Here is a 25,724-nt window from a genome sequence, read left to right on the forward strand (position 1 = left end):
GCTTTGTTTATCACACACAGATACATAAAATCACACTACAATATATTCTTTCATATCTTTATTAAGTGCAATAGAGTTGACAAAAAAGGAACAATGTAGAGAAAAGTAATGGATAAATGTTTATGAAAAGAATACTTAGCTGAGTGTGCTTTTGGTGTGAAGTTCTCCCACATGGGATTCTCTGACAGATATACCCACTCAAGAAATGTTTTATAACAAGAAGTGGACCCAGAATACAGTAGAGCTTGCATGAAAGCAAATACAATCTTTCTGTCTTTGTACACTATCTCTATAGATCTCACTAATGAAGGCAGATACATCTACTCAGAATGCAATACATGAAAGGGTCTACTTGAAACCAGATTTGTAAGAATAAAATGAATTTATGAATTGCAGAAGCGAGTCACATCTCAAAGGTCTTTGCTCGTCAGTCTGTGTTTCCTGTAAAATCATTCCTCTTCCTCCTACTCATCAAAATAAAAGTCCTCTTTATTTGGCATTAAATCTAACGTCAGTCTGCTGAAGTAATAATCTTACACAGTATTAAATATGCTAAAAAACATGTTCGTATAATACAAAACTATAAACAGAACTCCCAAATACACCGCTTTTATTATCTTGATCACTCAGGATTAGAAAAAAAAACACTTAGCTGGAAATGATAAACCTTTTAAAAGATCCACAGAGACCTGAAGTCAATCTCTCCTGCAGGCTGAACCTGAAACAGAGCAAGTCTTCACACAGACGGACACCTCTTACAGACAGGTGCAGGATGGGAGACAGAGGCAAAGGTCACTTTGGATTACTGAGCCGCATTCCGATTACTGCTCTGTGCAGGCTGGACTTAAAGCCTGAGTGTGTTTCCAGGTCTTAACCGAGAGAGGGAGCAGAGTCTGACAAAACATGATATGCTTAGTGGAAATAAACAGGAGTGAAATACGACAAAACAACATTTGAATGTAATGATTAAAATAACTTTAGGTGTGGAGCCACAGTTTGTAACAGACAGGACAACGCCGCCTTCTCTCCCTCCATTATTACACGACTGCTTTTGGTTGTAAAATCTCTCACATCGAAACATGCAGTGATGTGTTGGAGCTCTCTGAAGCCGAGGCTCTCAGGTATGATTCAATGTCAGTCATGGTTTTGGTTCAGTTTTGGTGGTGGAGTTATTTCAGGGTTTAAGATTCGTAAAACATCTTCTTTGTGACGGTGGCTCCACCAGTGACGCTCCTCTGAACCACTTCCTTGGTGACTTGGCGGGTCATCATGCCGCTGGTCTCTGTGTGCTGTGTGGTCATCATCATCCCATCTATTAAACAAGAGCGGTGTGTATTAACATATAGGTATATTTGGATTAGGACTCTAGGAGAAGTGATGAATGAAGAGATGCTGAATTTGTACCTGAGAAGAAGGAGTCGAGCATGGCGTCATTGGTTCGCAGCGGCATCTGGGAAATGTCTTCCAGCTGCATGGACTGCATGTTGTACTGAGACATCGCACCTACACGTTGGGAGGGATGAGAGGAACACGTATCAGTCCAGTGGTTTGTGTGAGAACATCAGACATGATGAGAAAGTCATCAGACAGAAGATTCGATTCATCTGAAGTCTTGAGAAAACTACGGTGGCTGGGTGGCGCAATGCAAATTTACAAAGGATGAAACACTTTTACAAAGTTGGAGACAAATTTACATTTTGGAAAACACTTGAACATTTTACAAAACAAAATGACTTTAAACACTTTTACCAAGAACAAAACAAATTTACATTTACAAAAACAAATTTACTAAATCAGAAACACTTTTAAAGAGATGGAACATTTTTACCAGAAACACATTTACAAACCACAGATTCTACTGGAAACTATGGAAAATTGTGCTTGTAAAATGAGATGAAGTTAAGGTGTTAACTTAGATTCGGGAGCAGGACCACGCCTAAACCACACCCTCAATCACCTGACAAGCCTTCTTAAACGTAGCCAGCCTACTCCAACTGCTTGTCCGTGATTCTTCAACCCACCCTCCCTCACCTTACTCTACTGCACTTAACCCAGGGGTGTCCAAACTTTTTTCAAAGAGGGCCACATATGATGTTGTCAGAATACCTCAGGGCCAGTGGCTCCTACTGAGACGTAGGAATCCCAAAAGTTATATATGAAATATTCATTTAATAACAATCATTTAAAATTTTGTCTCAATAAATCAGTAACTAGGAAGTCGACACTTCTCCACAAGCCATGTACACATGAGCAAACGAAAATGTTTTTCATTAGGGTCGGGCAATGTGGGAAAAATATTGTTTCATTATTTTCCTATGGCAGGATCATGATCTAGATTTCATCACACTTCTTTTTTAATGTGGTTTTTAAGACCTTTCTGACAAGCAGGCAACATTTTAAGAACAAAATCATTATTTTCCTGAGTTCTGAACATTTTTGATGCACCAAATTTTGCCTTTTCTGCACAATTTCATAATTTGATCTTGTCTTGTGTCCTCTTTTGTGTCTTCTGAAGTTTTAGTGTTCATCAAGAACATTTTCACATCATGATAAAAACATTAATTTGAAAACTTGTCAACTTTAAGAGTCCTTGTGTTTCTACTTTATTGCCATCTTGCAGAATTCCCAGAGCTTTGGCTTTAGACAAGTAGTCCATATGAAGCTTTTTGAGATGTTTCGGGATATACTTTAATTTTGTTTGTAGAAAGAAACTGTGATTAATTTCTTTACTATAAATAACACAATTGAAGATAGAAGCTTGGGGCCATAAATAAATGGACCTTGGGCCGCAATTGGCCCCCGGGCCATACTTTGGACACCCCTGACTTAACCTATTTCCTTGTCCTCTCCTACTCAACTCGTGCTCGCTCCTTCTATGCCCTGTCTACTTCCAGGTACAACCCGGGTCAAGATCAGCTCCGGCAGGATAACGCTGAAACGGAACCCCCATCCTGAGTCTCCTTCTGCTGGGCACACCACGCACAACTAATTCATTAAATGTTCAACTTATATCCTTGTGTGGCGTGGTCCTTGCTAGTGAAAAAATATTCAAAATAACTCTTCAATTTTTACTGAGTGAACAAATATTCAAATATTTGAAAATCCTTGTCCTGCCCTAACTAATAGTGGACGACCTCATAATGTAGTCCTGTAATCCAAGCTCGATCTGATGTGTCATTTTAAAATTAAAGCAACTTGTAATTGGAATTACACATTCTTGTTGCATATTTTCATATTACAGGTGACTTTTATTTTTAAAATCTATATTATATTGTTACTACTCACTCCATTACTTCTGGATCACTTCCAGTATACATTCCTTTTCCAGTAGAATCTGCCATTTTTTCCCAGCCACCATAGAAAATAGTTAAATGTGGATAGAATTCATTCTCTGATCAAATCTTTAAGATATAGTTTACAGCTTGAGTTCCACATAAAGATAAACTCAGTGATCTATATTGTTTCTCTTCTCTTTACTGCCACGTCTCTCCTTTGGCTATTCATGTGTTTTACGTTTTACAACAGAGGGTAGTTGTTTCTGTAGAGCCTTGAGTTGCTAAAAATGAGTAGTAGAATAAAATGAGTATGACAGAAATAACACATCAACCATCTTTCCACTCAGCTTGAACTATTCCTCCTGTTTGCACAGAAAAGAGTCACTTACAGAACTTGACGTTGCTTTGTTCCTGCTCCTTAATTCAAAGTAGCAGCCACTATTGAGGTTAAATGTGTCAGTTTTTTCTAAAGTTCTGTAAGAAGGATCCGTCTTACCTCCATCCTGAGACTCAATGGTGATGATGCCCTCTCTCTCTGGACCGAAGCCCTGTGTGGTTCGAGCCTGGACTTTAAACTTGTAGGGGACGTTCTCTGTCAGGTTTGGGACGGTCATACTGGTCTCAGCACTGTCGCTATTCACCTGGAAGGTGCGTACGTCTCCTGGAGGAAACAGGAGGTGATGAAATAATGCTCTTTAGGCATGCTTATTTAAGAAGAGCACAAAAAGAATCAGCTCTCATCGTCCCTGCAGGCCTTACCTCCGCCATGCAACTGCTCGCAGGTGACTACATATCCCAGGATGTCTCCATTGGGTTTACGAGGTTTCTCCCAGCTGAGCTGCAGGGAGTCAGGACTCAGGGCAGTGAAGACCAGCGGGCCTGGGGCGCTGGGAGTGCTCAGAGTGAAAGGCGAGCCTACAGTGAAATATGACAAACACAGAGTAAGAGGGGACTCGTCACTTCTCAGAGCGCCGTCATCGAGCCTCGGGGTTAATCAGAGCTGTTGTGATAGCAGAGTCAGCAGAATCCGTACCTGGCATGGGGCTGAGAGGACTCTTTGGGTCCACAGCAGACTCGATGGTGATGACTCCCTCTCTCTCTGGACCCCAGCCTTCCTGGCTCTGGGCCTTCACCTTAAATAGGTAGGAGTGATTTGGCAGCAGGTCCTGGATGATGACAGAGTTCTCTGCAGGGTTGCTCACATTAATGCGCTTCGGCTCGCCTGAAAGAGAGGACACAGGTCTTTGATTTCAGCGATTCATATCAAACTGTTGCACAAGATGACATAAAGAGTGCAGGGATCATTCACCTCCATTGAGCAGCTGGTAGAGAACACTGTAGCCCTGGATGTCTTTCTCACAGTGGGGCTCCTGCCAGCTGACTTTGAGGGCAGTGGGACCCAGAGCAGAGAACACCAGTCTGCTGGGGGTGTCAGGAACACCTGGAGAAAGTCGAGCATCTGATGGAGGACACAGACAGACGAGAGTCACCTTTGGACATGATCATGATGAATACACGGTCCAGCTTGGTTTGGACTTGGAGTTTAAGGGTTGAGAAGACACAGATGTTTTAGAAGGAGTCTTTTAAATCGTCCCCAAGACCAAGCACCGCACCTGAGGGGACAGAGCCTTTACCATCACTGCCCCAACTCTATGGATCTCTCTCCCTCTAAACATTTGGAACTTGAATCAAAACCTACAACACGTCACCTCTACTCCCTCCCTATCTTTGATCTGTCCTTCTGTATCTTATATTCTATAGTCATTCTTTTTATTACTATCATAATTATTGTTATTATTATTATCATTATTATTATTAGTATAATTACTAATGTTACTAATATAATTAATACAACCATAAATTTGATTATTAATATTAACAATATTATAGTTAATATAATAATAATAATTATTATTATTATTAGTAGTAGTATTAATAATAATCATAATAATAATAATACTTATCATTATTATTATTAGAATCATTATCATTATTATCATTATCATTATTATTATTATTATTATTATTATTATTATTTTTTATTTTTTATTTTATTTATTTATTTATTATTATTATTATTATTATTATTATTATTATCATTATTGTTGTTGTTGTTATTATTATTATTATTATTATTATTATTATTATTATTATTATAACCATTACTGGTATTATTATTACTATCATTATTATTGATACTATTATTTTTATTATTATTATCATCATCATCATTATAGTATTATTATTATTGTTATTTTTATTGCTATATCAATTTTCATTAATATACCTATTACTGTTATTATTATTGTTATTACTTTCATTTTTGTTGTTGTTATTATCCTCATTCTGATGATTCTTATTTTTAATATATATATATATATTTTGTAAGGGAATGTAAACCAAAAAGGTTCACATATTTACAAACACACATATATAACATCGCAGTACCCTCTGCCTACATCCTCCTATCTAGTAGCTACTTTAGCACTGCTAGGGTCACAACCCAATGTTTTTTTTCAAGTGTTCAGTCTGTGTAGTGCAGTGTTGTTTATGGCTTCTTGCTTTAGTCAGTAATGACTCATTCTTTCCACTGAGTATATTTCCGCCACGATTTTGCATGCAAGTGTCAGGATTTTGAATTATATCACTGGTAGCCAGAACTAGGTATACAGTCCGATGACGTAAAATGTCCTCAAATATCAGAGGCAACCAAGCCCCAAAAAGATAGTACTTTTATACATTTCCAAAAAAAGTGATTTAGAGTCTTTGCTTGCTATCTGGCTCGTCCAATCCCAGTATTTAGTGTCTTTAATCTCTGTTTTTGGTCTCAACCACCAACAGAAAAATAAAGAAATCTCTAAAAAGGCTCCATGTTGCAAAAAAAGCCAAAAGATGAAGCTGTAGGATGCTAAAATGCTGTTTACCTTCAGCGTTTAAAAGAATAAGTTTCACATTACTAAAAGTCTTTTGATCCAAATTACAATAAAACCTTACTGAGCCCAAATCTCTTATTTTAAAGCAAACTTGAATCAATTTTAAATCATACAGAAATAGATCAAACTGATGGATTTTAAAGTATTTAAAAGTATTAAAGGGTTAATTATTTGTTGTATCCTAGAAATGAGATCTTCGAAGAGTAAACCAGAGGAGGAGACAAACTGAGAGGCAGGAGTAAAGATGACAGGAGAGGTGTGCATTATGCCTCAAACCCAGCAAACATCCTGTGCGGTCATGCTCGTACGCTGCAGACTTACCCTGGAGCACCCTATCCAGATTATACAGAGCTTCATTGACATCTGTAGACAGGTTCCTGGACCTTGGACTCTGAGACTGGTTGAAGCTGAACTGGCTGTGAGAGCTGCTCTGCATCCCAGTGTAGCCGAACCCACCTGATGGCGCATTGAGCAGGGGGTAAAGGGGGAAAGGGTTGGTAAGGATGAGAGGTACAGGAAGCGGTGACAGTAGCAGAGTGAGAGAGAAAGGGAGAGGGAGAAACAGGGATAGTCAGCCTAGCTCCTGCAAAGTCAGTGTGGATAAGCCTGCTGCACAGCCAATAGCCCCGAACCCTGCTGTCCCAGCTTTGGGCCTCATGCGTGCTCAGAGTTTACCTGCAGAGGCTTCTTAAATACTGCACACCAAAGTGAAATCTTTCTTGAACTAGAAAGACAGAGCTATTCCTGTTTGAATTTACTTTGCAACAAATGAAAACCATTGCTGAGGTCTAAATCTTACCGGGACTTTGCAACTTGGTGGACAAATCTCCCATGACGATAGAGTCCCTGATGTGCTCATCTGTGTACCCCCTGTTCTCTGAGCGCTTCCTCATGATGACCTCTGTTGAGTGAAGTCCTCCTCCTCCTATTCCTCCCATGCCTCCCATGCCTCCCATGCCTCCCATGCCTCCTACGCCTCCTAGTCCTCCAACTCCTCCTAGTCCTCCGACTCCTCCGATCATCTCCTGCCTACGAGTGCCTCCTTCAGGACAGAGAAGAGATGGTACAAACAATGAATATCTCCACATTGTGTCTTAGCTTATTTCTCTGAAATCACTGCTGTCCATCTCACCTGGTCCGGTCATGTAGGTGGTGGTTGTCTCTGTTGTGAAGGTGCCGCCTCCCCCTCCCACTCTGTAGTTGGAGCTCAAAGTGGACATCGGAGAAGACGACGCTGACAGGTTGCGTGTTCCTGACCCGCCTGGGAAAAGGAAGTTCTGATCCCACTTCCCATTCATGGCGTAATCTATGAGATGACACAGCAGGAAGCAGAATCGTGAGCAGACAGAACATCAGAAGGAGAAGTCAAGAGGACACTGAGCGGAGCGAGACAATGCAACTGATGTCAAGCACCCAAAACCAGGCTCAGCCAATCTACACAGGAAGCAGCAGCAGTTTCAGATAACGTCAACGTAAAGGTTACAGAAAAAGCAACAGTTCAGCACGTTTACACGGCAGGTTGGCCCCATCTACAGGCAAGGACAGTGATAGCTTTTGGAGCTTTGTCAAGTGTGCCATCCGCAGACAAGTGGCCTGTATTTGTTATTGTCCTGATAATCAAAGCCTTACACTCGTGTCTCAAACATGTAACAGCTGTTTTAAAAGACAAGGCTCATTAGACCCAAATCTTAAAAAGCTATGTTAGTGTTGTGGACTTGACTTGTTAGTTAAAGACAACAGCATCAGTGCAGTGAAATGCTCACAGTACCACACTGATACATAGAGGGAAGATGGATGTATGGGAAGTTGTATGGGAGGTAGAGCATCTCTCCTTTGGAATCATCTACCAGTCAGGGTCCAGGAGGCAGACACCCTCTCTACTTTTAAGAGTAGGCTTCAAACTTTCCTTTTTGATAAAGCTTATAGTTAGAGCTGGGTCAGGCTTGGACCAGCTCTAAGCTTTGCTGCTATAGGCTTAGACTGACACACTGGGATCCTGTCTTTCCCTCTCTCTCCTCTCTGTCTGCCTGTCTCTTACTTTAACTCTCCCTGTCCCATTAAAGTTCCTAACCATAGACCTTTCTGGAGTCCCTGAGCTCCCTTGTCTCGTAGGTTCCTCTGGATCTCTGCTGCTGTGGACGTGCCAGACTCCAGCTGCTACAACTACTACTATCCGTCTCACCACTATCATCTCTCTCTCTCTTCATCTCCCTCTATCCCTCTCTCCAACACGGCCTAGCAGATGTGTGTCTAACATGAGTCTGGTCCTGCTGGAGGTTTCTGCCTGTTAAAGGAAGTTTGTCCTTGCCACTGTAACTTGCTAAATGCTGCAAAGTGCTCTGCTCATGGTGGATTAAGATGAGATCAGACTGAGTCCTGTCTGTAAGATGGGACTGGATCTGATCCTGTCTTGATGTTGGGTCTTTGTTAATAATAGAACATAGAGTACGGTCTAGACCTGCTCTGTTTGGAAAGAGTCTTGGCGCTATATAAATAAAGATTGATTAATTTGTGAAATTAGGAGGTCAAATGTTCTGAATGTCCCTGAAGTCAAAGTGCAGCCCAGGCTGACGGGGATGTCCTTAATGTAACCAAAGCATTAGCATTTAATGTAACCACTCAGCATGCCTTACAGCACATAGCAGCACCAACCCATCCATACACACAGATTCATAATGCTTGGCTCATCTAACACACTTGGACACACACTCGCAGACAGAAGGTTGTGCCTTCTGAAGAAATGTAGGTTTCAGTTTATTGCCCGAGACACTTTGTGTTTGGAAGATCTTTAAATTATTCGTCCCACTGTTGTAAGGATGAACTGTTAAAAAAAGACAGTGGATTAAAAATGAAAGAGATGTGTCCTCTGGAAGATATCTGCGTTTTATCTCGTGGAAATTAGTCGATACAAAAGGTCGACACAGTCATCAAAACTCTGTGTGTATGTGTCAGTATTGTGATTCACAAACTGAAACTAAACAAAGAGGTCTAAGACTCTTTTTTTGCAGGTGGTGGGAGTAAAATCTTTGCTCTAGTTTGAACATGCCTGGCAACAGATCTACACTAATGCTGCTGCTGCTGCTTTGAGACAACTAGTTTAAAACTGTCCAAACATCTACCCTGCTATGAGACTGTATAAGCTATCATTTCTACACAGCCACAGTGACTCAGTCTCTTAACACACCGAACAAGCTGAATCAAGACCTCCATGTGGGACGGAGAGAGCACAGGCAGAGACAGGCACCTAAGAAAGCCTGCCCCCGATCATCAACTGAAGGAGGGGCAGTTGATGCTCCTCTGTGGGCAGCTGGAGAAGAACAGATGGAATAGTTGCAACTAGGGGCAAGTGGACAAGGACTGAAGCCCCAAGTTGAATGATTAGACAAACGTTGATATGTCTGGCAGGATCAATCACGAAGACAGAGACAGACGTTGGTTGCCTTGCGAGACGCCTGACTAGCCGTGCAAAATAGCTGGCATGCTAGCTCCCTGTCCGCCTATCTGCTGGTCTGGTGGCGTTGTCTTCACCTGTCAGGTGTGATTTGGAGTAGATGGGGTGGGGGGCCTCATCTGAGCTGGCCTCTGTGTCTGTGCTGTGCCCACTTGGGATGAGGTCCACTCGCTTTTTCCATGACACCTTACGGAGATCCAGGTTGGACCCCACCAACTTGACATGTTTCCAGCCTTGTGTGTGGGGGTTGTGGGGAAAAGCAAGGAGGCCAAGGATAGATATGTGGTAAAGGAGTATCAGTTTTTTGGTTTCCCTTCACATTACTTCACAAAATAAGCTCCTCAACACAAAGCTGGATGAAGGGCAAAGACATCATTTAAAACACAAGTGTACTGCAAAGAGTAGAAGCCATTCCCATCCGTGTCAAAACTTGGCATTAGTTGTTGACTGATGCTCAACCCTGACGCCGGATGTTAACGCAAGATTTACATCCTTTGAACCAGAGTGTCATGGGTTGCTTTTGTTTTGTGTTTTCTTTATGGTGTCCTGGCTTTGATTTCTGGTTTCACTTAGTATGTCTCTTTGATTCATGTTCTGTGTTTTATGTGTTATCTTGTTGTGTTCTTGTGTGTTTAGTGTTTTGTCTTGTTACTCCCTGTGTTTTCCTGTGGTCTTGAGTTGGTTTTCAGTGTTTTATTTTGTAGAATAGTCTTGTGTGTCAAGTTTAGTTTTACTTCCTGTGTTTTCCCTCCTTTGTGATTGTCGCCACCTGTGTGTCCTTAATCGTTACCCAGTGTGCCTGTTTAGTCTCTGGCTGTTTTTGAAACGGCCTGCTACATACTACCTGTGAATGTAGTATGCAGTAGGTGCTGCCTATTATATACTTTGTTTGAATTTAGTCTGTAGTATGTCTGTTCTGTTGGATCTGGTCTGCAGGATGCTGGGTCAGACGTCACTGAATTTCCTGTTTCGGAAAGCGGAAGTAAACAACGACCAAGCTGATAGATAAACTGCTTCTTTAGCATCACTTATGATTTAAAAAGTTAAGAAGTGGTTTATATGGAATTTAATATTTTCACAGGACATAAAAACTGAGTTCCCCCCATCAAAAAAGAAGAAAAAAGAAAAGCGGAACGAGCGCTGTGCATTATGGGAAACAGTACGTGAGGCAGACTGGTCCGATGCATACTGTGAAATATCCCTGAATCAGTAGACATCTGGGGAGTTTTGGCATACTGCAGATTTTGCTCTTGTTCACATACTACTTACTGAATTTAGGCCAAATCAGTACGTACTGCTAGTATAGTAGGAGGTTTCAAAAACAGCCAGAGACTAAATAGGCACACTGGGTAACGAGTAAGGACACACAGGTGGCGACAATCACAAAGGAGGGAAAACACAGGAAGTAAAACTAAACTTAACACACAAGACTATTCTACAAAATAAAACACTGAAAATCATCAAGACCACAGGAAAACACAGGGAGGAACAAGACAAAATACTAAACACACAAGAACACAGAAAAGGTAACAGATGAAACACAGAACATGAATCAATGTAACACACTAAGTGAAACCAGAAATCAAAGCCAGGACACCACAAAGAAAACACAAAACAAAAGCAACCCATGACACAGAGTTTGATTCAATTGAATTTCTTTCAAGACGACCACTCTTTAGGGAGGACATGTCAGTGAGGTTTATAACTCATGTATTTGCTTTAGTTAAGTCGTATATATAATATCGATTGGTGTATTCAAGTACCTATGTTAATACTGAACCACACTTTGATTATTCTTTTCAACTTCAGCAGATATTTTGGTGCCTAATCCCAAAGAAACTTGGGCGGTTCACGACTCCAACCAAGCGGACATTAGGATAATAAGGTGTTAATCTTTTAAATTAACGTAAAGAGGGGAACCTAAATAGTCAACTTTTGGAGCATAGGACTGATGATCAAGTTGCCACAGTGCACAAGATGGGAGTGACAATATTTCTCTTCTGTAACAGAAGTTCAAACTGTCTTTGAGGCAAGGAGCAACATAAGCATTATCTTAAGAGAAGAACTGATGATGAGCGGAGAACGACAGCAGACCTAATGAGAAAAAGCTTTGTGGTTTGGGATCGTGAGGCTCTTCTGTTCCTGATATCAGCAGATGCACTGGAAGCAGATTTTTGATTTTGCTACCCAGCAGGGGTGTTGCCTTTCAGAAAAAAATGTCCCCGTAATGGAATGATAAAAAAATACAGTTGAGTCGACAATGAGCTTCAGAGCTCTTCCATATCTTTCTTAATAAGGATGATGAATGATGCCACAGAAAAATAGAAAGGTCAGTAAGAGCCAGACCTAAGAGAAGAGACCTTGTTATCCTGAGATTTTCATGCTGGGTGAAAGCCTGCAGGGCAGTGTTTCCGCAGCAAATATTGCTGCACACACGTCAGAGTTCAACTCACAAGAACAAAGCAAGATGCCTGGGAGCACTCATAATGAGGACTAATTGGATCCACATTACTCTGGTAGTCTGGCAGTCATACTCAGCATCTTCCCAGAGCCAAAAATGCTTTGGAGTAGAGCTCTACCGCAAAGAGTTTACAATGTCAGCTGTTATGAGGAGCATGTGGTTTTGACTCTGGGTACCCACCATCACCAGAAACGCTGGGTGTCTTGGAGCCTGCAGGGGACTTCAGCACCTCACTGCTGTACATCAGGTAGCTGTCGTACTCGTCTCCTGCTTCTGCATCCACGATAGGGATGTCAGGAATGATGGGAACTGTGGACAGACAGAAACTGAAGTCAATCTCTTCTCAGGACACGCAGGATCAGAGAGTTCAAAGTTTCCTCCCCTGACTTACTGGACAGAGGTCTGGCTGGCTGAGAGGCCAGATTGATGGTGGCGTCTCTGAAGGGGCCCCAGCCCACACTGTTCTTAGCTCGGACTTTGTATTGGTAGGTCTGGGCGCTCTGCAGGTTCTCAATCAGCAGCATTCTCTTCTTGGGATTGTCGATCTTTACTTTCTTAGCAGCACCCACCGGCTCTGTGAGGGAAGCATGGGGAAGTGATGAAAACTGCACATGAAACATGTTTGCACATCCTTTTTAAGGTTGGACTCAAACTCTTACTCATGTCGTCATCGATGGGTGTGTAGATGACCTCATAAGCAGTAATGTTGCCGTTGGTCTCTGCAGGCTCCGCCCAGCTGACCTGCGTGACAGTTGGACTGATGACGTTAAAGGCGAGACGTCCAGGTTCACCGGGCACTGGAGGAAGACAGAACAGGAAGCACTCGTAGGTTTAAACTGAGCAGCCCTAACTAAGTGACACACAACTTTGTTTAAACAGCCCCACATAAACTGTGCAGTATGCAGCAAACAGATGTTAGTACATGGTGTAATAACACAGGTTCACCACTAGTTCTTAATGCAGCATCACAGGTAAAATAATTACTCTAGACTAGAATTTAAAATCCTTCTTCTGTCCTACAAAGCTCTTAATAATCAGACACCTTTGTATCTTAAAGAGCTCATAGTGTCCTATTACTCCTCTAGAACACTACGCTCCCAACATGCAGGCCTGCTCATCGTACCTAAAGTCTCTAAAAGTAGTATGGGAGGTAGAACCTTCAGTTATCAGACCCCTCTCCTTTGGAATCATCTACCAGTCAGGGTCCAGGAGGCAGACACCCTCTCTACTTTTAAGGGTAGGCTTCAAACTTTCCTTTTTGATAAAGCTTATAGTTAGAGCTGGATCAGGCTTGGACCAGCTCTTAGCTTTGCTGCTATAGGCTTAGACTGACACACTGGGATCCTGTCTTTCCCTCTCTCTCCTCTGTCTGCCTGTCTCTTACTTTAACTCTTCCTGTCCCATTAAAGTTACTAACCATAGACCTTTCTGGAGTCCCTGAGCTCCCTTGTCTCGTAGGTTCCTCTGGATCTCTGCTGCTGTGGACGTGCCAGACTCCAGCTGCTACAACTACTACTATCCGTCTCACCACTATCATCTCTCTCTCTCTTCATCTCCCTCTATCCCTCTCTCCAACACGGCCTCAGCAGATGTGTGTCTAACATGAGTCTGGTCCTGCTGGAGGTTTCTGCCTGTTAAAGGAAGTTTGTCCTTGCCACTGTAACTTGCTAAATGCTGCAAAGTGCTCTGCTCATGGTGGATTAAGATGAGATCAGGCTGAGTCCTGTCTGTAAGATGGGACTGGATCTTATCCTGTCTTGATGTTGGGTCTTTGTCATAATAGAACATAGAGTACGGTCTAGACCTGCTCTGTTTGGAAAGAGTCTGAGGATGACATTTGTTGGGATTTGGCCCTATATAAATAAAGATTGATTGATTGATTGATTGGTGAAATTAGGAGGTCAATCCAGTATCTCTTTCTACTCCATGATGTGTTGAACAATCATGTTTGGGTGGACTCACATTATTTGCGGGTTTCATAAAAAAGGAAGCAAATCTGAAAGAAATTACCATCCTCCAGTGTTTGACAGGCAACCATGTCTGTGCTATGGCCTTCTCCCGTTGAGTTGTAGCCGCACACTCGCATCTCGTAGTCACAATACGAGTACAGGTTGGTCAGATCGGCTTGAGGACTCTTTACATCTAAGACCTGGGCATCTTTCTCTGGGTCGCCATAGATCCAATATTTCACCTGAAAGCAAAAGACACAGCATCTGAGCAACAGAGCGTCTATAACTTTCACTACATTTAAAGCTGCCCAACATGTGGTTTTGAAGTACCTTGTAGCCCGCGGGGTTACCGGGTGGTGGGTCCCAGTTGAGTCGGATGCTTCTCGGCCCAGTTGCTTTGGCCCTAGGATTGGCTGGAGAGAGAAGGTGACCTCCAGGGGAGGTGGCTTTCTGGTTGATGAAGCCCTTCTGCTGCATCGGGGCGAATTCTGGAGATTTTTGAGCTGCAGGAAGCAAAAGAGTCACAGGTTGAAATAAAGATTTACAATATCTACTATCTCTTTATGAACATTACAGACTCTAATGACCACAGACTCCAATACGTATCTGTAGTTTCGGGATTTTATGCCATCTTTGGTTTGATGTTTTTGCCTTACGTCCATCAGTGATGTTGACAAGCGTGGTCTTCCTGTCTCCGATAGAAGCACCGCTACTCGGGTCAAACAGCTCCAGTTGGAAGGTCTCAGGTTTGATTGGTCCAGGATGGGCCTTTGGGTCGATCACAACAAACTTCTCTGTCTCTCCAGGACCAAACTTAAGTGGGCCAGACAGATCAAATCGCTGGGCTTTCTTGGTGCGCCATTTCACTGTTGCGGGGCTCTCTTGGTTGCGAGTGCGGACCACAGGGATGGTGTAGGCTGGGTCAGATGTAGAGTAGTTCTGGGTGCCTTTTTTGAATGTTATCACACTGGGATCTAGATAAAATGAGAAGATGAAGGAGAGGACAGTTCAGAAAACAATGCTTTGGAGAGTAACCAGAATCACTGATGTGAAGCCTGTTGGGTCCTCCACCTGGAGGGTCTGCGATGGTGACAGTCGTTCTCGGGTAGCGTCCCAGCTTGGCACCCTGTCGTGGGTTACTGAGATCCATGACAAACTGCTTGACCTGATGGTCTTCCAAGAGGCCTTCTTTCTCTCCCAGCTCCAGCAGACGAACAGGCACTGTTTTGGTGGTCTCACCAGGAGCATAGGTCAGGTCTCCTTCCACAGTTACATAGTCCTAAAAACATGTAATGAACACGTAAGGAGCAGGGTTCTGCTTTACAAACTGGTTTCCTTCCTGATCGATCGGGCTTATACCAAAACTGTTCAATTCAAGGTCAAAATAACCTCATCATCATGATGGTGCAGAATCTTACTTTCTTATCCTTGGCGGTGAGGTCTCGACTGCGATAGGAGACCTGTGTCCTTCCATCCTCTATAATCTCTCTGCTGATTGGGATGTTGGCCACCCCGTCCTGCCTACTGTACGTGTAGGCCGGCTGGAGGAATGAGAAGACGCTAGAGGCTGCAGGAAGAAGAGAAACCATTAAAGCACTCCGTAGTTCAGGTGACAGGAGCTTTAGCAAGTCATAAGTTTTATATACAAAGCTTAAAGTGCAAATCTAAAATGCCTCACCGTGCTCTTTGATGATGGTGATGTTGACGTTGCGTTTTCCAATCCCAGCTATTCCCAGTGGCACATCCACGGCCTCCACCAGCAGCTGTTTCTTGTCATCGTCTTCATCCTTGACAAAGAGGGGCACGTGAACGTCTACCGATTCCACACCTTCTTGGAACTCTACGGCTCCCGCAGCCTCTGCAGAGTCACAGTGGATTAAAGCACAACGGTTATAGGTAGATGGATAGAGTAAAGATTCCCAGATGATGAATCACGATAGAACGGATGTACACACCTCTGTCTGTGGCCACGGTGTAGTAGCCAGGCACCACTTTGAGATCATTGACCTTTCCTGACTGGACATTTTTTTCAGTAAGTTTGACGATATCAAGGAAGCTGACTCGGGGAGCAGATAAGACGGTGTCCATGATGGCGTAATCTTGCCTGGAAAGGAGTTGCAGAGAAGTTAGGCATGCATGTCCTTATAATACCAAGCGTATCATATTTAATACATCAGTTTTTGAGACCTCTACATCATCAGTGTGATATATTGTTTCTGAAAAAACCTGATGTATACACCAGATACATGCGGTGCACGGATAATCCACCAGGTGTGAGTAATTTATGAACCAGAAGGACGTCACTTGAGACATCCAAAATGTCAGCTGTGGATCAGAGACCCACTCAAGGTTTTTCAGAGATATTTTTAACAAGTTTGAAAAAGTTTGGATGAAAAAAACTTTCAAATTGTTCCTGAAACTTCAAGAGGAATAGTTACTGGATTGATGCAATGTAAAACTAATTCATATTTCATGACTTAATTTATAGTCAAACCATGTTGAAAATGTGTGTATCATAGTTGTTACAACAGGTATATAAGGTCATTTATTAACAGACCTGTCAATCATCATTTTATTACATTTCAAACATTATGCATTCCATAAAGCAACATACAGTCTTTGTATTATTGAAGAACATGTTTAAATGACATAATCAGGTATATTTAGAGGAGAAATTGAGATATTTATAACATATATTGTTTTTCTATATTTGAAACCTGCTGTATCATGATGATTGATGACTAGTTGAATGTTGCCATGGCTCCCTAGTAAATAATTGTCTTTTGCTCATTGAATTCCACTAAAAACGGAATAATTCAGAGAAAAAATACACAATAAATCTTTTTTTTTGCTATAAAATATGTAGGACGTTGTTGTGCAATATGGAAAAAAAAGTCATTTCTATGTTTGAAATTATTTTGGGAAATATTTGAAGGAAACTCAAAGTTTTATAGACTAAAAATGTTGTTTTTATATGTTTAAATAATAAGAAACTTTGAGCAATAAATTGCACCAAAAATGCCTGATGTATCAAATATGATACAAATTAAAACTCATATATGAAAATTGCTATTTAAATGTCTTTTTTATTATCCGTCAGAGGGTCCAATAAACACTCAATTTTCAAAGAATTCAGATTTTTCTGACAATTATTTGATGGTTCAGGTTTTACAGGGTTAAGCTAAATCAAATCTGGTGTTTTATTCAATACAATCAGATATTTACCTCTTTCCTGCATTTCTCTGCATCCTGCAAAACAGAAAAGGATAGATCATTCTTCAAGTGTTTTATACTTGTATTAATCACAAAAAGGCACAATAGGAAGATAGAGGTGTTAAGGACCTGGAGGTGCTGTGTAACATATCTTACCTAAACGAGGTCTTCTGCACCTTCTGTGCGCCCGGTATTTGCTTGTACACTTCATTGAGCTGGATCGAAGAACACAAACAAAGCTCAGTGACACAATCTTTCTTCACACTATCAAATATACATACTGCAAGCGAACACAACACTCACGTTGTCGGACACTTCTTTACGGAGCTGTTCAGCATCTCGGGATTCAGGCCGAGACAGGTTCTCAGAAAACTGTCTGTTCAGTCGCAGGGAGACTGGGTACTGGACTGTGAGGGCGAAGGGAAGCAAAGGTTACAGATCAGACTTCCAACATTTCAAGTGCAGAAAACATTTGCATTGATAGAGGAAAGTCGTATCTGAGTACTCACTTATCTCTTTAGGGTTTGGCTTTATCAGATTCTGGGGGTGATTGGGTCCTCGGTGGACGTTATCGTTTATCTTCCAGCGGACCACATCCGTCCCCTTGGGTGGGCCGGTCCTCACCATCGGTGTGTCCAGATGGTCTGAGGTGAGGAGGGACTGGCGGAGCAAATACTCATCTTCCTTAAAGCCGACCATGCGACCTGGAGAGTTACAACATGTTATTGTAGAAGGTCCCAGAGCGCAGGAGGAGGAGAGATTTAAAGCAACATTTGAAACAAACCTTTTCTGCAGCAGGGCAGCAGGGCAAGGCAGCTCTGTGTCAAGAGAGGACAGTCAGCATTACTTCAACAACGACTTCATGATCATCACGTATGAGTGTGGATGTCTTTGTTTAAATACCTGGCAGCATGTTTTGCAGCAGGCGCAGTATTTCCAGCAGCAGAGTAGCAAAAGTGCCAGCAGCAACAAGAGGAACAAGAGAAGAGGGAGCAGCCACAGGAGGCTGGCAGGAGGGCAGTCTGAGGATTCATCAGGGAGAGGAGATACAGTCAGAAACTTCAGCAGACAGGACACAGTTTAATCTTTGACATCAAGTCTCATATCATCATGATTGATTGCACATCTGATTGATCAACAGTCTATGGCAACGGTCTGTTATTTCTTGGTAGCACACAGGCTGCATGCGCCAACCGTGCATGCAGCCTGTTAGAGTCGCTCCTCTTCGTTCATTCTTCTTTCTGATTTTTTTTCTCTTTCTTCATCAAACTTTGTCAGATTTTTCTCTGGAAGCTTGTTGAAGTTGTAAAGCTCTTTTGGCCTTCCGTTAGGGAGAGTTGTGGACTGTTTTTCACGATGAAATCACCAACTTTGACTTTTACTCGTATTACTCATCAGCCGAACCGCTGGATGTTCCAGCAGAACTCTGGAGGTTTAGGACGCATAGAGGCAGAGGAGGCATAGAGCTACGCGGAGGAGAGCTGGTATACGAAGACGGAGGTTTATGGAGAGGAGATAGAAGGCGTGTCTCTCCTCTCTCATCATGGGCAACGTGAGATCTCTGGCTAATAAGATGGACGAGCTAACAGGACAAGCCAGGAGTCAGGAATGTAGCATGGTGTGCTTCACAGAAACGTGGCTGCATCAGGATATCCCAGACCACAACGTCTACATTGACGGCTTCCAGACTGTCCTGGCAGACCGGGATAGCACCGAGAGCGCTGTGAGCCTCCGACCATATTATCTCACATGTCATACTGGTAGCTGTTTACATCCCCCCTCTGCCAACCAGACTACGGCGTCGAACGTTCTCAACGCTGCCATAGCCAGACTCCAGACAGACCACCAGAGTGCCCTCTTCCTGATCTCCAGACAGACCACCAGAGTGCCCTCTTCCTGATCTCCAGACAGACCACCAGAGTGCCCTCTTCCTGATCTCCAGACAGACCACCAGAGTGCCCTCTTCCTGATCTCCAGACAGACCACCAGAGTGCCCCCTTCCTGATCTCCACACAGACCACCAGAGTGCCCTCTTCCTGATCTCCAGACAGACCACCAGAGTGCCCTCTTCCTGATCTCCACACAGACCACCAGAGTGCCCTCTTCCTGATCTCCACACAGACCACCAGAGTGCCCTCTTCCTGATCTCCACACAGACCACCAGAGTGCCCTCTTCCTGATCTCCACACAGACCACCAGAGTGCCCTCTTCCTGATCTCCAGACAGACCACCAGAGTGCCCTCTTCCTGATCTCCACACAGACCACCAGAGTGCCCTCTTCCTGATATCCAGACAGACCACCAGAGTGCCCTCTTCCTGATCTCCACACAGACCACCAGAGTGCCCTCTTCCTGATCTCCAGACAGACCACCAGAGTGCCCTCTTCCTGATCTCCACACAGACCACCAGAGTGCCCCCTTCCTGATCTCCACACAGACCACCAGAGTGCCCTCTTCCTGATCTCCAGACAGACCACCAGAGTGCCCTCTTCCTGATCTCCAGACAGACCACCAGAGTGCCCTCTTCCTGATCTCCAGACAGACCACCAGAGTGCCCCCTTCCTGATCTCCACACAGACCACCAGAGTGCCCTCTTCCTGATCTCCAGACAGACCACCAGAGTGCCCTCTTCCTGATCTCCACACAGACCACCAGAGTGCCCTCTTCCTGATCTCCACACAGACCACCAGAGTGCCCTCTTCCTGATCTCCACACAGACCACCAGAGTGCCCTCTTCCTGATCTCCACACAGACCACCAGAGTGCCCTCTTCCTGATCTCCAGACAGACCACCAGAGTGCCCTCTTCCTGATCTCCACACAGACCACCAGAGTGCCCTCTTCCTGATATCCAGACAGACCACCAGAGTGCCCTCTTCCTGATCTCCACACAGACCACCAGAGTGCCCTCTTCCTGATCTCCAGACAGACCACCAGAGTGCCCTCTTCCTGATCTCCACACAGACCACCAGAGTGCCCCCTTCCTGATCTCCACACAGACCACCAGAGTGCCCTCTTCCTGATCTCCAGACAGACCACCAGAGTGCCCTCTTCCTGATCTCCAGACAGACCACCAGAGTGCCCTCTTCCTGATCTCCAGACAGACCACCAGAGTGCCCTCTTCCTGATCTCCAGACAGACCATCAGAGTGCCCTCTTCCTGATCTCCAGACAGACCACCAGAGTGCTCTCTTCCTGATCTCCAGACAGACCATCAGAGTGCCCTCTTCCTGATCTCCGGGGACTTCCACCATGTATTTATTTTCTACATAGCTTATTATTGTATTTGTATAACTTATTGTGTATAGAGCAACTTTAATGACTGAATCCCCCCCCCCCCCTGGATATATAAAGTATTTCTGATTCTGATTCTGATCCTATGAAGAACAGTACAGGGATGCAGCTCTACTAACAGACTCTGGCAGATCATGATGTGGTCGTCTGATGAACAAAGAGCAGAGAAACATGTGCCTTGTTTTCTTTAGTTACTCTGTTTTTGGATGTTTCCAGGATGAATGCATGCCCATTGCTTTATCACATGAAACCGTTTCTTTAGTTTACCCATGTACCAACGACATCCTGAGCCTGTTTCTGTTTTTGAACAGATATGTTTCAGTCCACAAAACAATATCTGTTTGTTGTGTTCTCCTACAGGATCCAAATGCTCACAGAAAGAAGAAGAAGAGTAATCTACTTTGAGACCATTCATTTAAAAAAACTGGTCCAAAGCACTAAATGACGAGCTGTGAGCTGTCAAATTGAACATCCGCGAACATGTTAGCTCACCTTTCTTTTTGAGCACCTGAACCTCCAAATCTTTCACTGCTGGATCTTTTGGGTTTTCAACTGTGTAGTGGAATGTGCAGTCGTCATCCTCATCACGGAAGCTGCAAGAATCAAGCACCTTCTTGGCTGAAATCAGAAATGCACAGACATATACGTTTGAACAAAGGAGAAACTTTGTACACCAGACTAAAACTGATGACAGTCAGTTTTTGATGTCCCTACCTTCTTTGAGTTCATCCACCATGAGTATTTTGAAAGGGCACTTATCACACTCCTCTTTGTCTTTCCTCTCTCCTGTCTTCCAGCCCTGACACTGGACACAAGTCCTCATAGCCTCACACACTCCCAACTGGGCCTAGACATGTACACACAGAGAGAGAGATGCTAACCAAAAAAGCTGAATTCAGATGGGAGCATTTTCAGCTGAAACATGAGGGCAGTGTTAATGATGAGAAGCTGTTATTTACAAAGCCTACATTTAATTGTTCATTATATTCACAAACCTGGAAATTTGGCTCACAGGTTGGAGTCATTGCAATCTCAGAGGTTGGACACTCACAGCGGCCGCAGACACATTTACCTCGCCCGTTGCAGATACCCTGAAACAGTGAAAGACAGAGTCAGGCACAGAAGGGTTTTTTATTTTTATTCATTTAAATATTTATTTTGTTTGTCAATTTTACTAAAATTATTATCAATTTATTATCATTATAATAAATATTACAATTATCACAATTTATTTAAATTGTTATTTTTGTTTTTATAAGTTAATTAAGTATTTATTTATTATTTTTTATTTGTATTATTATAAATATTACTTAATAATGAATCACTATTATTATTGTTGTTTTTATTAATGAATTTATTTATTTATTTATATATATATAAATATATATATTGTATGTCTTTATTTTTTAATGGATTATTGTGATGATTATAATAATTGATTTGATGTATTTATCTATTTATTTTAATTTGACTTGAGTTTCTAATTTCTTATGTTTTCTTTAACCATTAACCTGCAACAGAACCATCCAGAATTATTACTCTGCCTCACATCTACAGTCACAGACACACACCACACATCATTAAACACACACACACACACACACACACACACACACACACACACACACACACACACACACACACACACACACACACACACAAACCTACTTTGAAACCTTGTACTTGTCTTCCTATGTTATTGTGTTTGCGTCTTTGTTTGTCTCTTGTCTTACAATTTAAAAAATAATACAAATAATTTTACATTTTTTAAAAATCAGGCCCCACATGTTAACACAATGCTCAGAGAAAAATACTCACGCCTTTAATGTCCAGACAGGTTTGGTTGCTCTTGGTACACTCACAAGCTTTGCCCTCCCAGCCTTCTGTGCATGCACAGCGACCCATTAAGCATGAGCCACGGTCTGATGAGAGAAGAAAGACCAAGACTTAACTTCTGTTCCTGTCACTGGTGTGTGCTTAAAGAGAAATGGTGTCATAAAGTAATGACAGTACTGCTCTCGCTATCTGCTCCGTCTCATGGTTCAATTCTCAAACCACATCGCCTTGATGACACGCCAAGGCAGACTCACGTAAAGTTTTGCTTGCTTGCTTATAACAAATCTGCGTTCCTAAAGCAGGCCGATAAAGCAGCTCATAGAGTCTTGGAAGGACCTGTACTGATTTATACCCCTGATCAAAACAACAACAGATTAATTTTTTGAGGTCATGATCACAGAAAAGTTTGAACATCGTATAAATCTGGTGGATTGCCCACTGTGGGTTGGATAGGAGTCTTTTCCCCAAGTGGAGGAGTATCTCGGGGTCTTGTTCACGAGTGAGGAGAAAATGGAGCAATAGATTGACAGATGGATCAGGGCGCCGTCAGCAGGGATGTGGACGCTGTACCGGTCTGTTATGGTGAAGAGAGAGCTGAGCCAGAAGGCAAAGCTCTCAATTTACCGTCAATCTACGTTCCAACCCTCACCTATGGTCACGAGCTGTGGGTTGTGACCGAAAGAACAAGATCGCGAATAGAAGCGGCTGAAATGAGCTTTCTCCTCAGGGTGTCTGGGCTCAGTCTGAGAGATAGGGTCAGGAGCTCAGACATCTGGGACAGTGTCCAACTTAGCAACTTTGTCACTATATTTAGCTAGTTTCAGACCCCTCTAGTGACTCTTTTTTAAAAAGTGACTAGCGACAAATCTAGTGAGTTTTCTGGAGTTAATGGAGACTTTTGGAGACTGACGTGAAGGCATGTATCGTTCTTACTCTACTCAACGAGCAGTGGATGCTGCTGTGAGTCCCTCCTAGCTGCATTCAGAGCAGGAGGTGTTCACCCCTCAGCATCCAGACTGTTAATGTATCACGCATGTATGAAGACACCGCTGGCTGATCCCGTCTACTGTCTCTTTTTGGTCCTTTTAGATAGTTAATGTAGATTGTATATAATAAACATGTAGAAAATGTTATGGCTAAAAAATGTAATGTTTTACTTTGATTTGTTGGAGGCTCCTAAGTGTATTTATAAACATATTTAGGGTGTTTTTTAACCTCTTTTTGTCTCTCCCTCAACGTTACTCGTCTCTCCTACAGCGTCCATTACAATTACAGTTATGCAAATTAAATGATGACGTCATTCAGCGACTTCTAGCGACTTTTAGGACAGCCAATAGCTGCTTTCCTCACTGAGGAGTTGGCAACACTAAACTTGGATCCAGTAAGAATGCCACCCAGACGTCTCCCTGGGGAGGTGTTTCGGGCATGTCCGTCTGGGAGGAGACCACAGGGCAGACCCAGGACACGCTGGAAAGATTATATCTCCCAGCTGGCCTGGGAACACCTCGGTATCCTCCCGGAGGAGCTCGTGGAAGTGTCCAGGGAGTGCCTGGGCTTCCCTGCTGAGACTGCTGCCACCATGACCCAGACTCAGATAAGCGGAGGAAGATGCATGGATTTTGTAAATCAAATTGAAAATTGACTGAAGCAGGTAGTTTGATTTATTCTGAAACAAGAGTCCTTGAGGTTATGAGAGTATTTGTCATCGTTTAGTAACGTCTGTACTAGCTGGGTAATGACGTACAGCCCACACACACTTAATTACCAATTCAAATAGCAAACGTTATCATACCATTGCAGAGGAATCCTCCATATCGCTGACACTGGGTCTTATCATACTGACAGTAGGGTCCTTCAAACTGTTCTGGGTCGTAGCACACACACTCTCCACACTCGGTGCAGTCCCCACGACCTGAGCACGGTTCGGTGGAGCCGGGAGAGATACACTGGCTGCTGTCCTGAGATGCAGCAGTTGCTGAGCAGTTACAGAACTTACCCAGCCTGAAGGAGACACACGCACAAATAAAAGAGTGAAGCATACCGTCACCTGGCAGAGGAGCTCATACATCAAAAGACAGAACTGGAGTCTCACCAGTTTTCGTTGCAGTTACACCTCCCACACACCAGGTCACCATTGCCGTAGCATCTGGCAGCCTTTGGGACTTTGGTCTAGAGGAAGAAAAAGTGAGAGGGATGAATCGTACATGAAACAAGACTCTCTGTGTTAACTCTGTGTGTCTGTGTCTGGATCTACCTTCTCACACTCGCAGGTTGGACACAAAACTGAAGCCTCCACGTTGACAGCAGCATTAAAGGTTGTTGGCTTGACTTTTATTCGACCCGCTTTCTGGCTCTGATCAATCTCACAAACTGGATCCCCACCGAATGCTCTCAGGGCTGTGAGCTCCATTTTGAACTTGCCCTGAAGGAGACACAAATAAAAGGGTTAATTTCTCATTCTGATTCTATTAATCCATCTAAAGCCAATAAACTTTGATTTTATTAAGCTGTAAGAATGAATATGTGTGAGGTAAGGACTCTCAGCTGTTTTTCTGGAAGCATGCACGTGTGTGGGCTTTTCAGCCATGTAAAGCTTGATTTGTTCTTACTATCGCCCCAGGCTTGATATCGAAGGCCCCATCTTTTGCAACACCTCCACTGGTTTTCAGGAATTGTGATGTAAAAGCTTTGGGTTGGTCCTCCGCCTGGATACTCATCTTGGATCGAATATTCTAAAGGCAGAAGGAGGACAAGGTATCAGTGCCAGAGGATGCAGTTTCCTATGTCTCCTTACAGGCAGTCATCAAAGGAGTTTATGTTTTACCTCAAAAGCAATCTCCATGACTTGGAGGATATTGGATGAGTCTTCTTGCAGCAAACCAACCTCAGCAATAGGAAAATACTCTGCGAGTTTCTACACAGCAAAGAACACACATTACAAAAAGAGAAACAAAGCTACCACCTGAAACCTGAAACCGGAACAGCTGGAGTCCACTGACCTTATAGGCAATGTAAGAGTGGTTGGTGACAGCAAAGATGGGGATGATGTTTTTTTTGCGCAGGACACGGACTAGTGTTGGTATCGATGGGTAATCCTGGAGTGTAGCCTTTTTGTATTTTCCATCTGTACCCAGGTGGCATTCCTCGTCATTGCGCGGCAGAATGCCAGCGAGCACGTTGACACCGTCGGCCTCATAGTGAAAGGCGGACTCAGTGGAGAAAACCAGGAGATGTGTGCTGTGGGCTCGCCAGCCGATCTTGTCCTGGGACAAGAAGGCAGAACAGAAGGTCAGCGGAGTGAAAGCATATCCTGTCA

The 25,724-nt window shown here is 43.2% G+C and overlaps 1 protein-coding gene across 3 annotated transcripts in view; it reads right to left on the bottom strand.

Moving 5' to 3' along the window:
* Positions 1-43: 43 nt before the first annotated feature.
* The window catches only part of itgb4 (integrin, beta 4), a 42,536-nt gene continuing 16,855 nt past the window's right edge, over positions 44-25,724 (bottom strand). For all 3 annotated transcript variants that reach the window (XM_034708746.1, XM_034708745.1, XM_034708744.1), the window contains 35 exons: positions 25,408-25,671; positions 25,233-25,322; positions 25,018-25,140; positions 24,663-24,830; positions 24,501-24,577; positions 24,201-24,409; positions 22,391-22,494; positions 21,568-21,663; positions 21,287-21,419; positions 21,065-21,190; positions 18,186-18,304; positions 18,067-18,100; positions 17,792-17,986; positions 17,586-17,689; positions 17,439-17,497; positions 17,295-17,318; positions 16,025-16,173; positions 15,748-15,927; positions 15,488-15,636; positions 15,141-15,348; positions 14,726-15,043; positions 14,400-14,572; positions 14,131-14,311; positions 12,780-12,917; positions 12,512-12,694; positions 12,301-12,429; positions 7,341-7,514; positions 7,008-7,250; positions 6,530-6,664; positions 4,585-4,734; positions 4,309-4,497; positions 4,035-4,190; positions 3,772-3,936; positions 1,405-1,503; positions 44-1,312 (listed from right to left, as the gene is read on the bottom strand). In XM_034708746.1, the coding sequence (XP_034564637.1) occupies positions 1,182-1,312; positions 1,405-1,503; positions 3,772-3,936; positions 4,035-4,190; positions 4,309-4,497; positions 4,585-4,734; positions 6,530-6,664; positions 7,008-7,250; positions 7,341-7,514; positions 12,301-12,429; positions 12,512-12,694; positions 12,780-12,917; positions 14,131-14,311; positions 14,400-14,572; positions 14,726-15,043; positions 15,141-15,348; positions 15,488-15,636; positions 15,748-15,927; positions 16,025-16,173; positions 17,295-17,318; positions 17,439-17,497; positions 17,586-17,689; positions 17,792-17,986; positions 18,067-18,100; positions 18,186-18,304; positions 21,065-21,190; positions 21,287-21,419; positions 21,568-21,663; positions 22,391-22,494; positions 24,201-24,409; positions 24,501-24,577; positions 24,663-24,830; positions 25,018-25,140; positions 25,233-25,322; positions 25,408-25,671 (5,175 nt within the window). In that variant the 3' untranslated portion in view covers positions 44-1,181. The remainder of the gene's footprint in view (positions 1,313-1,404; positions 1,504-3,771; positions 3,937-4,034; positions 4,191-4,308; positions 4,498-4,584; positions 4,735-6,529; positions 6,665-7,007; positions 7,251-7,340; positions 7,515-12,300; positions 12,430-12,511; positions 12,695-12,779; positions 12,918-14,130; positions 14,312-14,399; positions 14,573-14,725; positions 15,044-15,140; positions 15,349-15,487; positions 15,637-15,747; positions 15,928-16,024; positions 16,174-17,294; positions 17,319-17,438; positions 17,498-17,585; positions 17,690-17,791; positions 17,987-18,066; positions 18,101-18,185; positions 18,305-21,064; positions 21,191-21,286; positions 21,420-21,567; positions 21,664-22,390; positions 22,495-24,200; positions 24,410-24,500; positions 24,578-24,662; positions 24,831-25,017; positions 25,141-25,232; positions 25,323-25,407; positions 25,672-25,724) is intronic.

This window comes from Notolabrus celidotus, chromosome 18 (genome assembly GCF_009762535.1).
Source record: "Notolabrus celidotus isolate fNotCel1 chromosome 18, fNotCel1.pri, whole genome shotgun sequence".
Taxonomy (NCBI): Eukaryota; Metazoa; Chordata; class Actinopteri; order Labriformes; family Labridae; genus Notolabrus; species Notolabrus celidotus.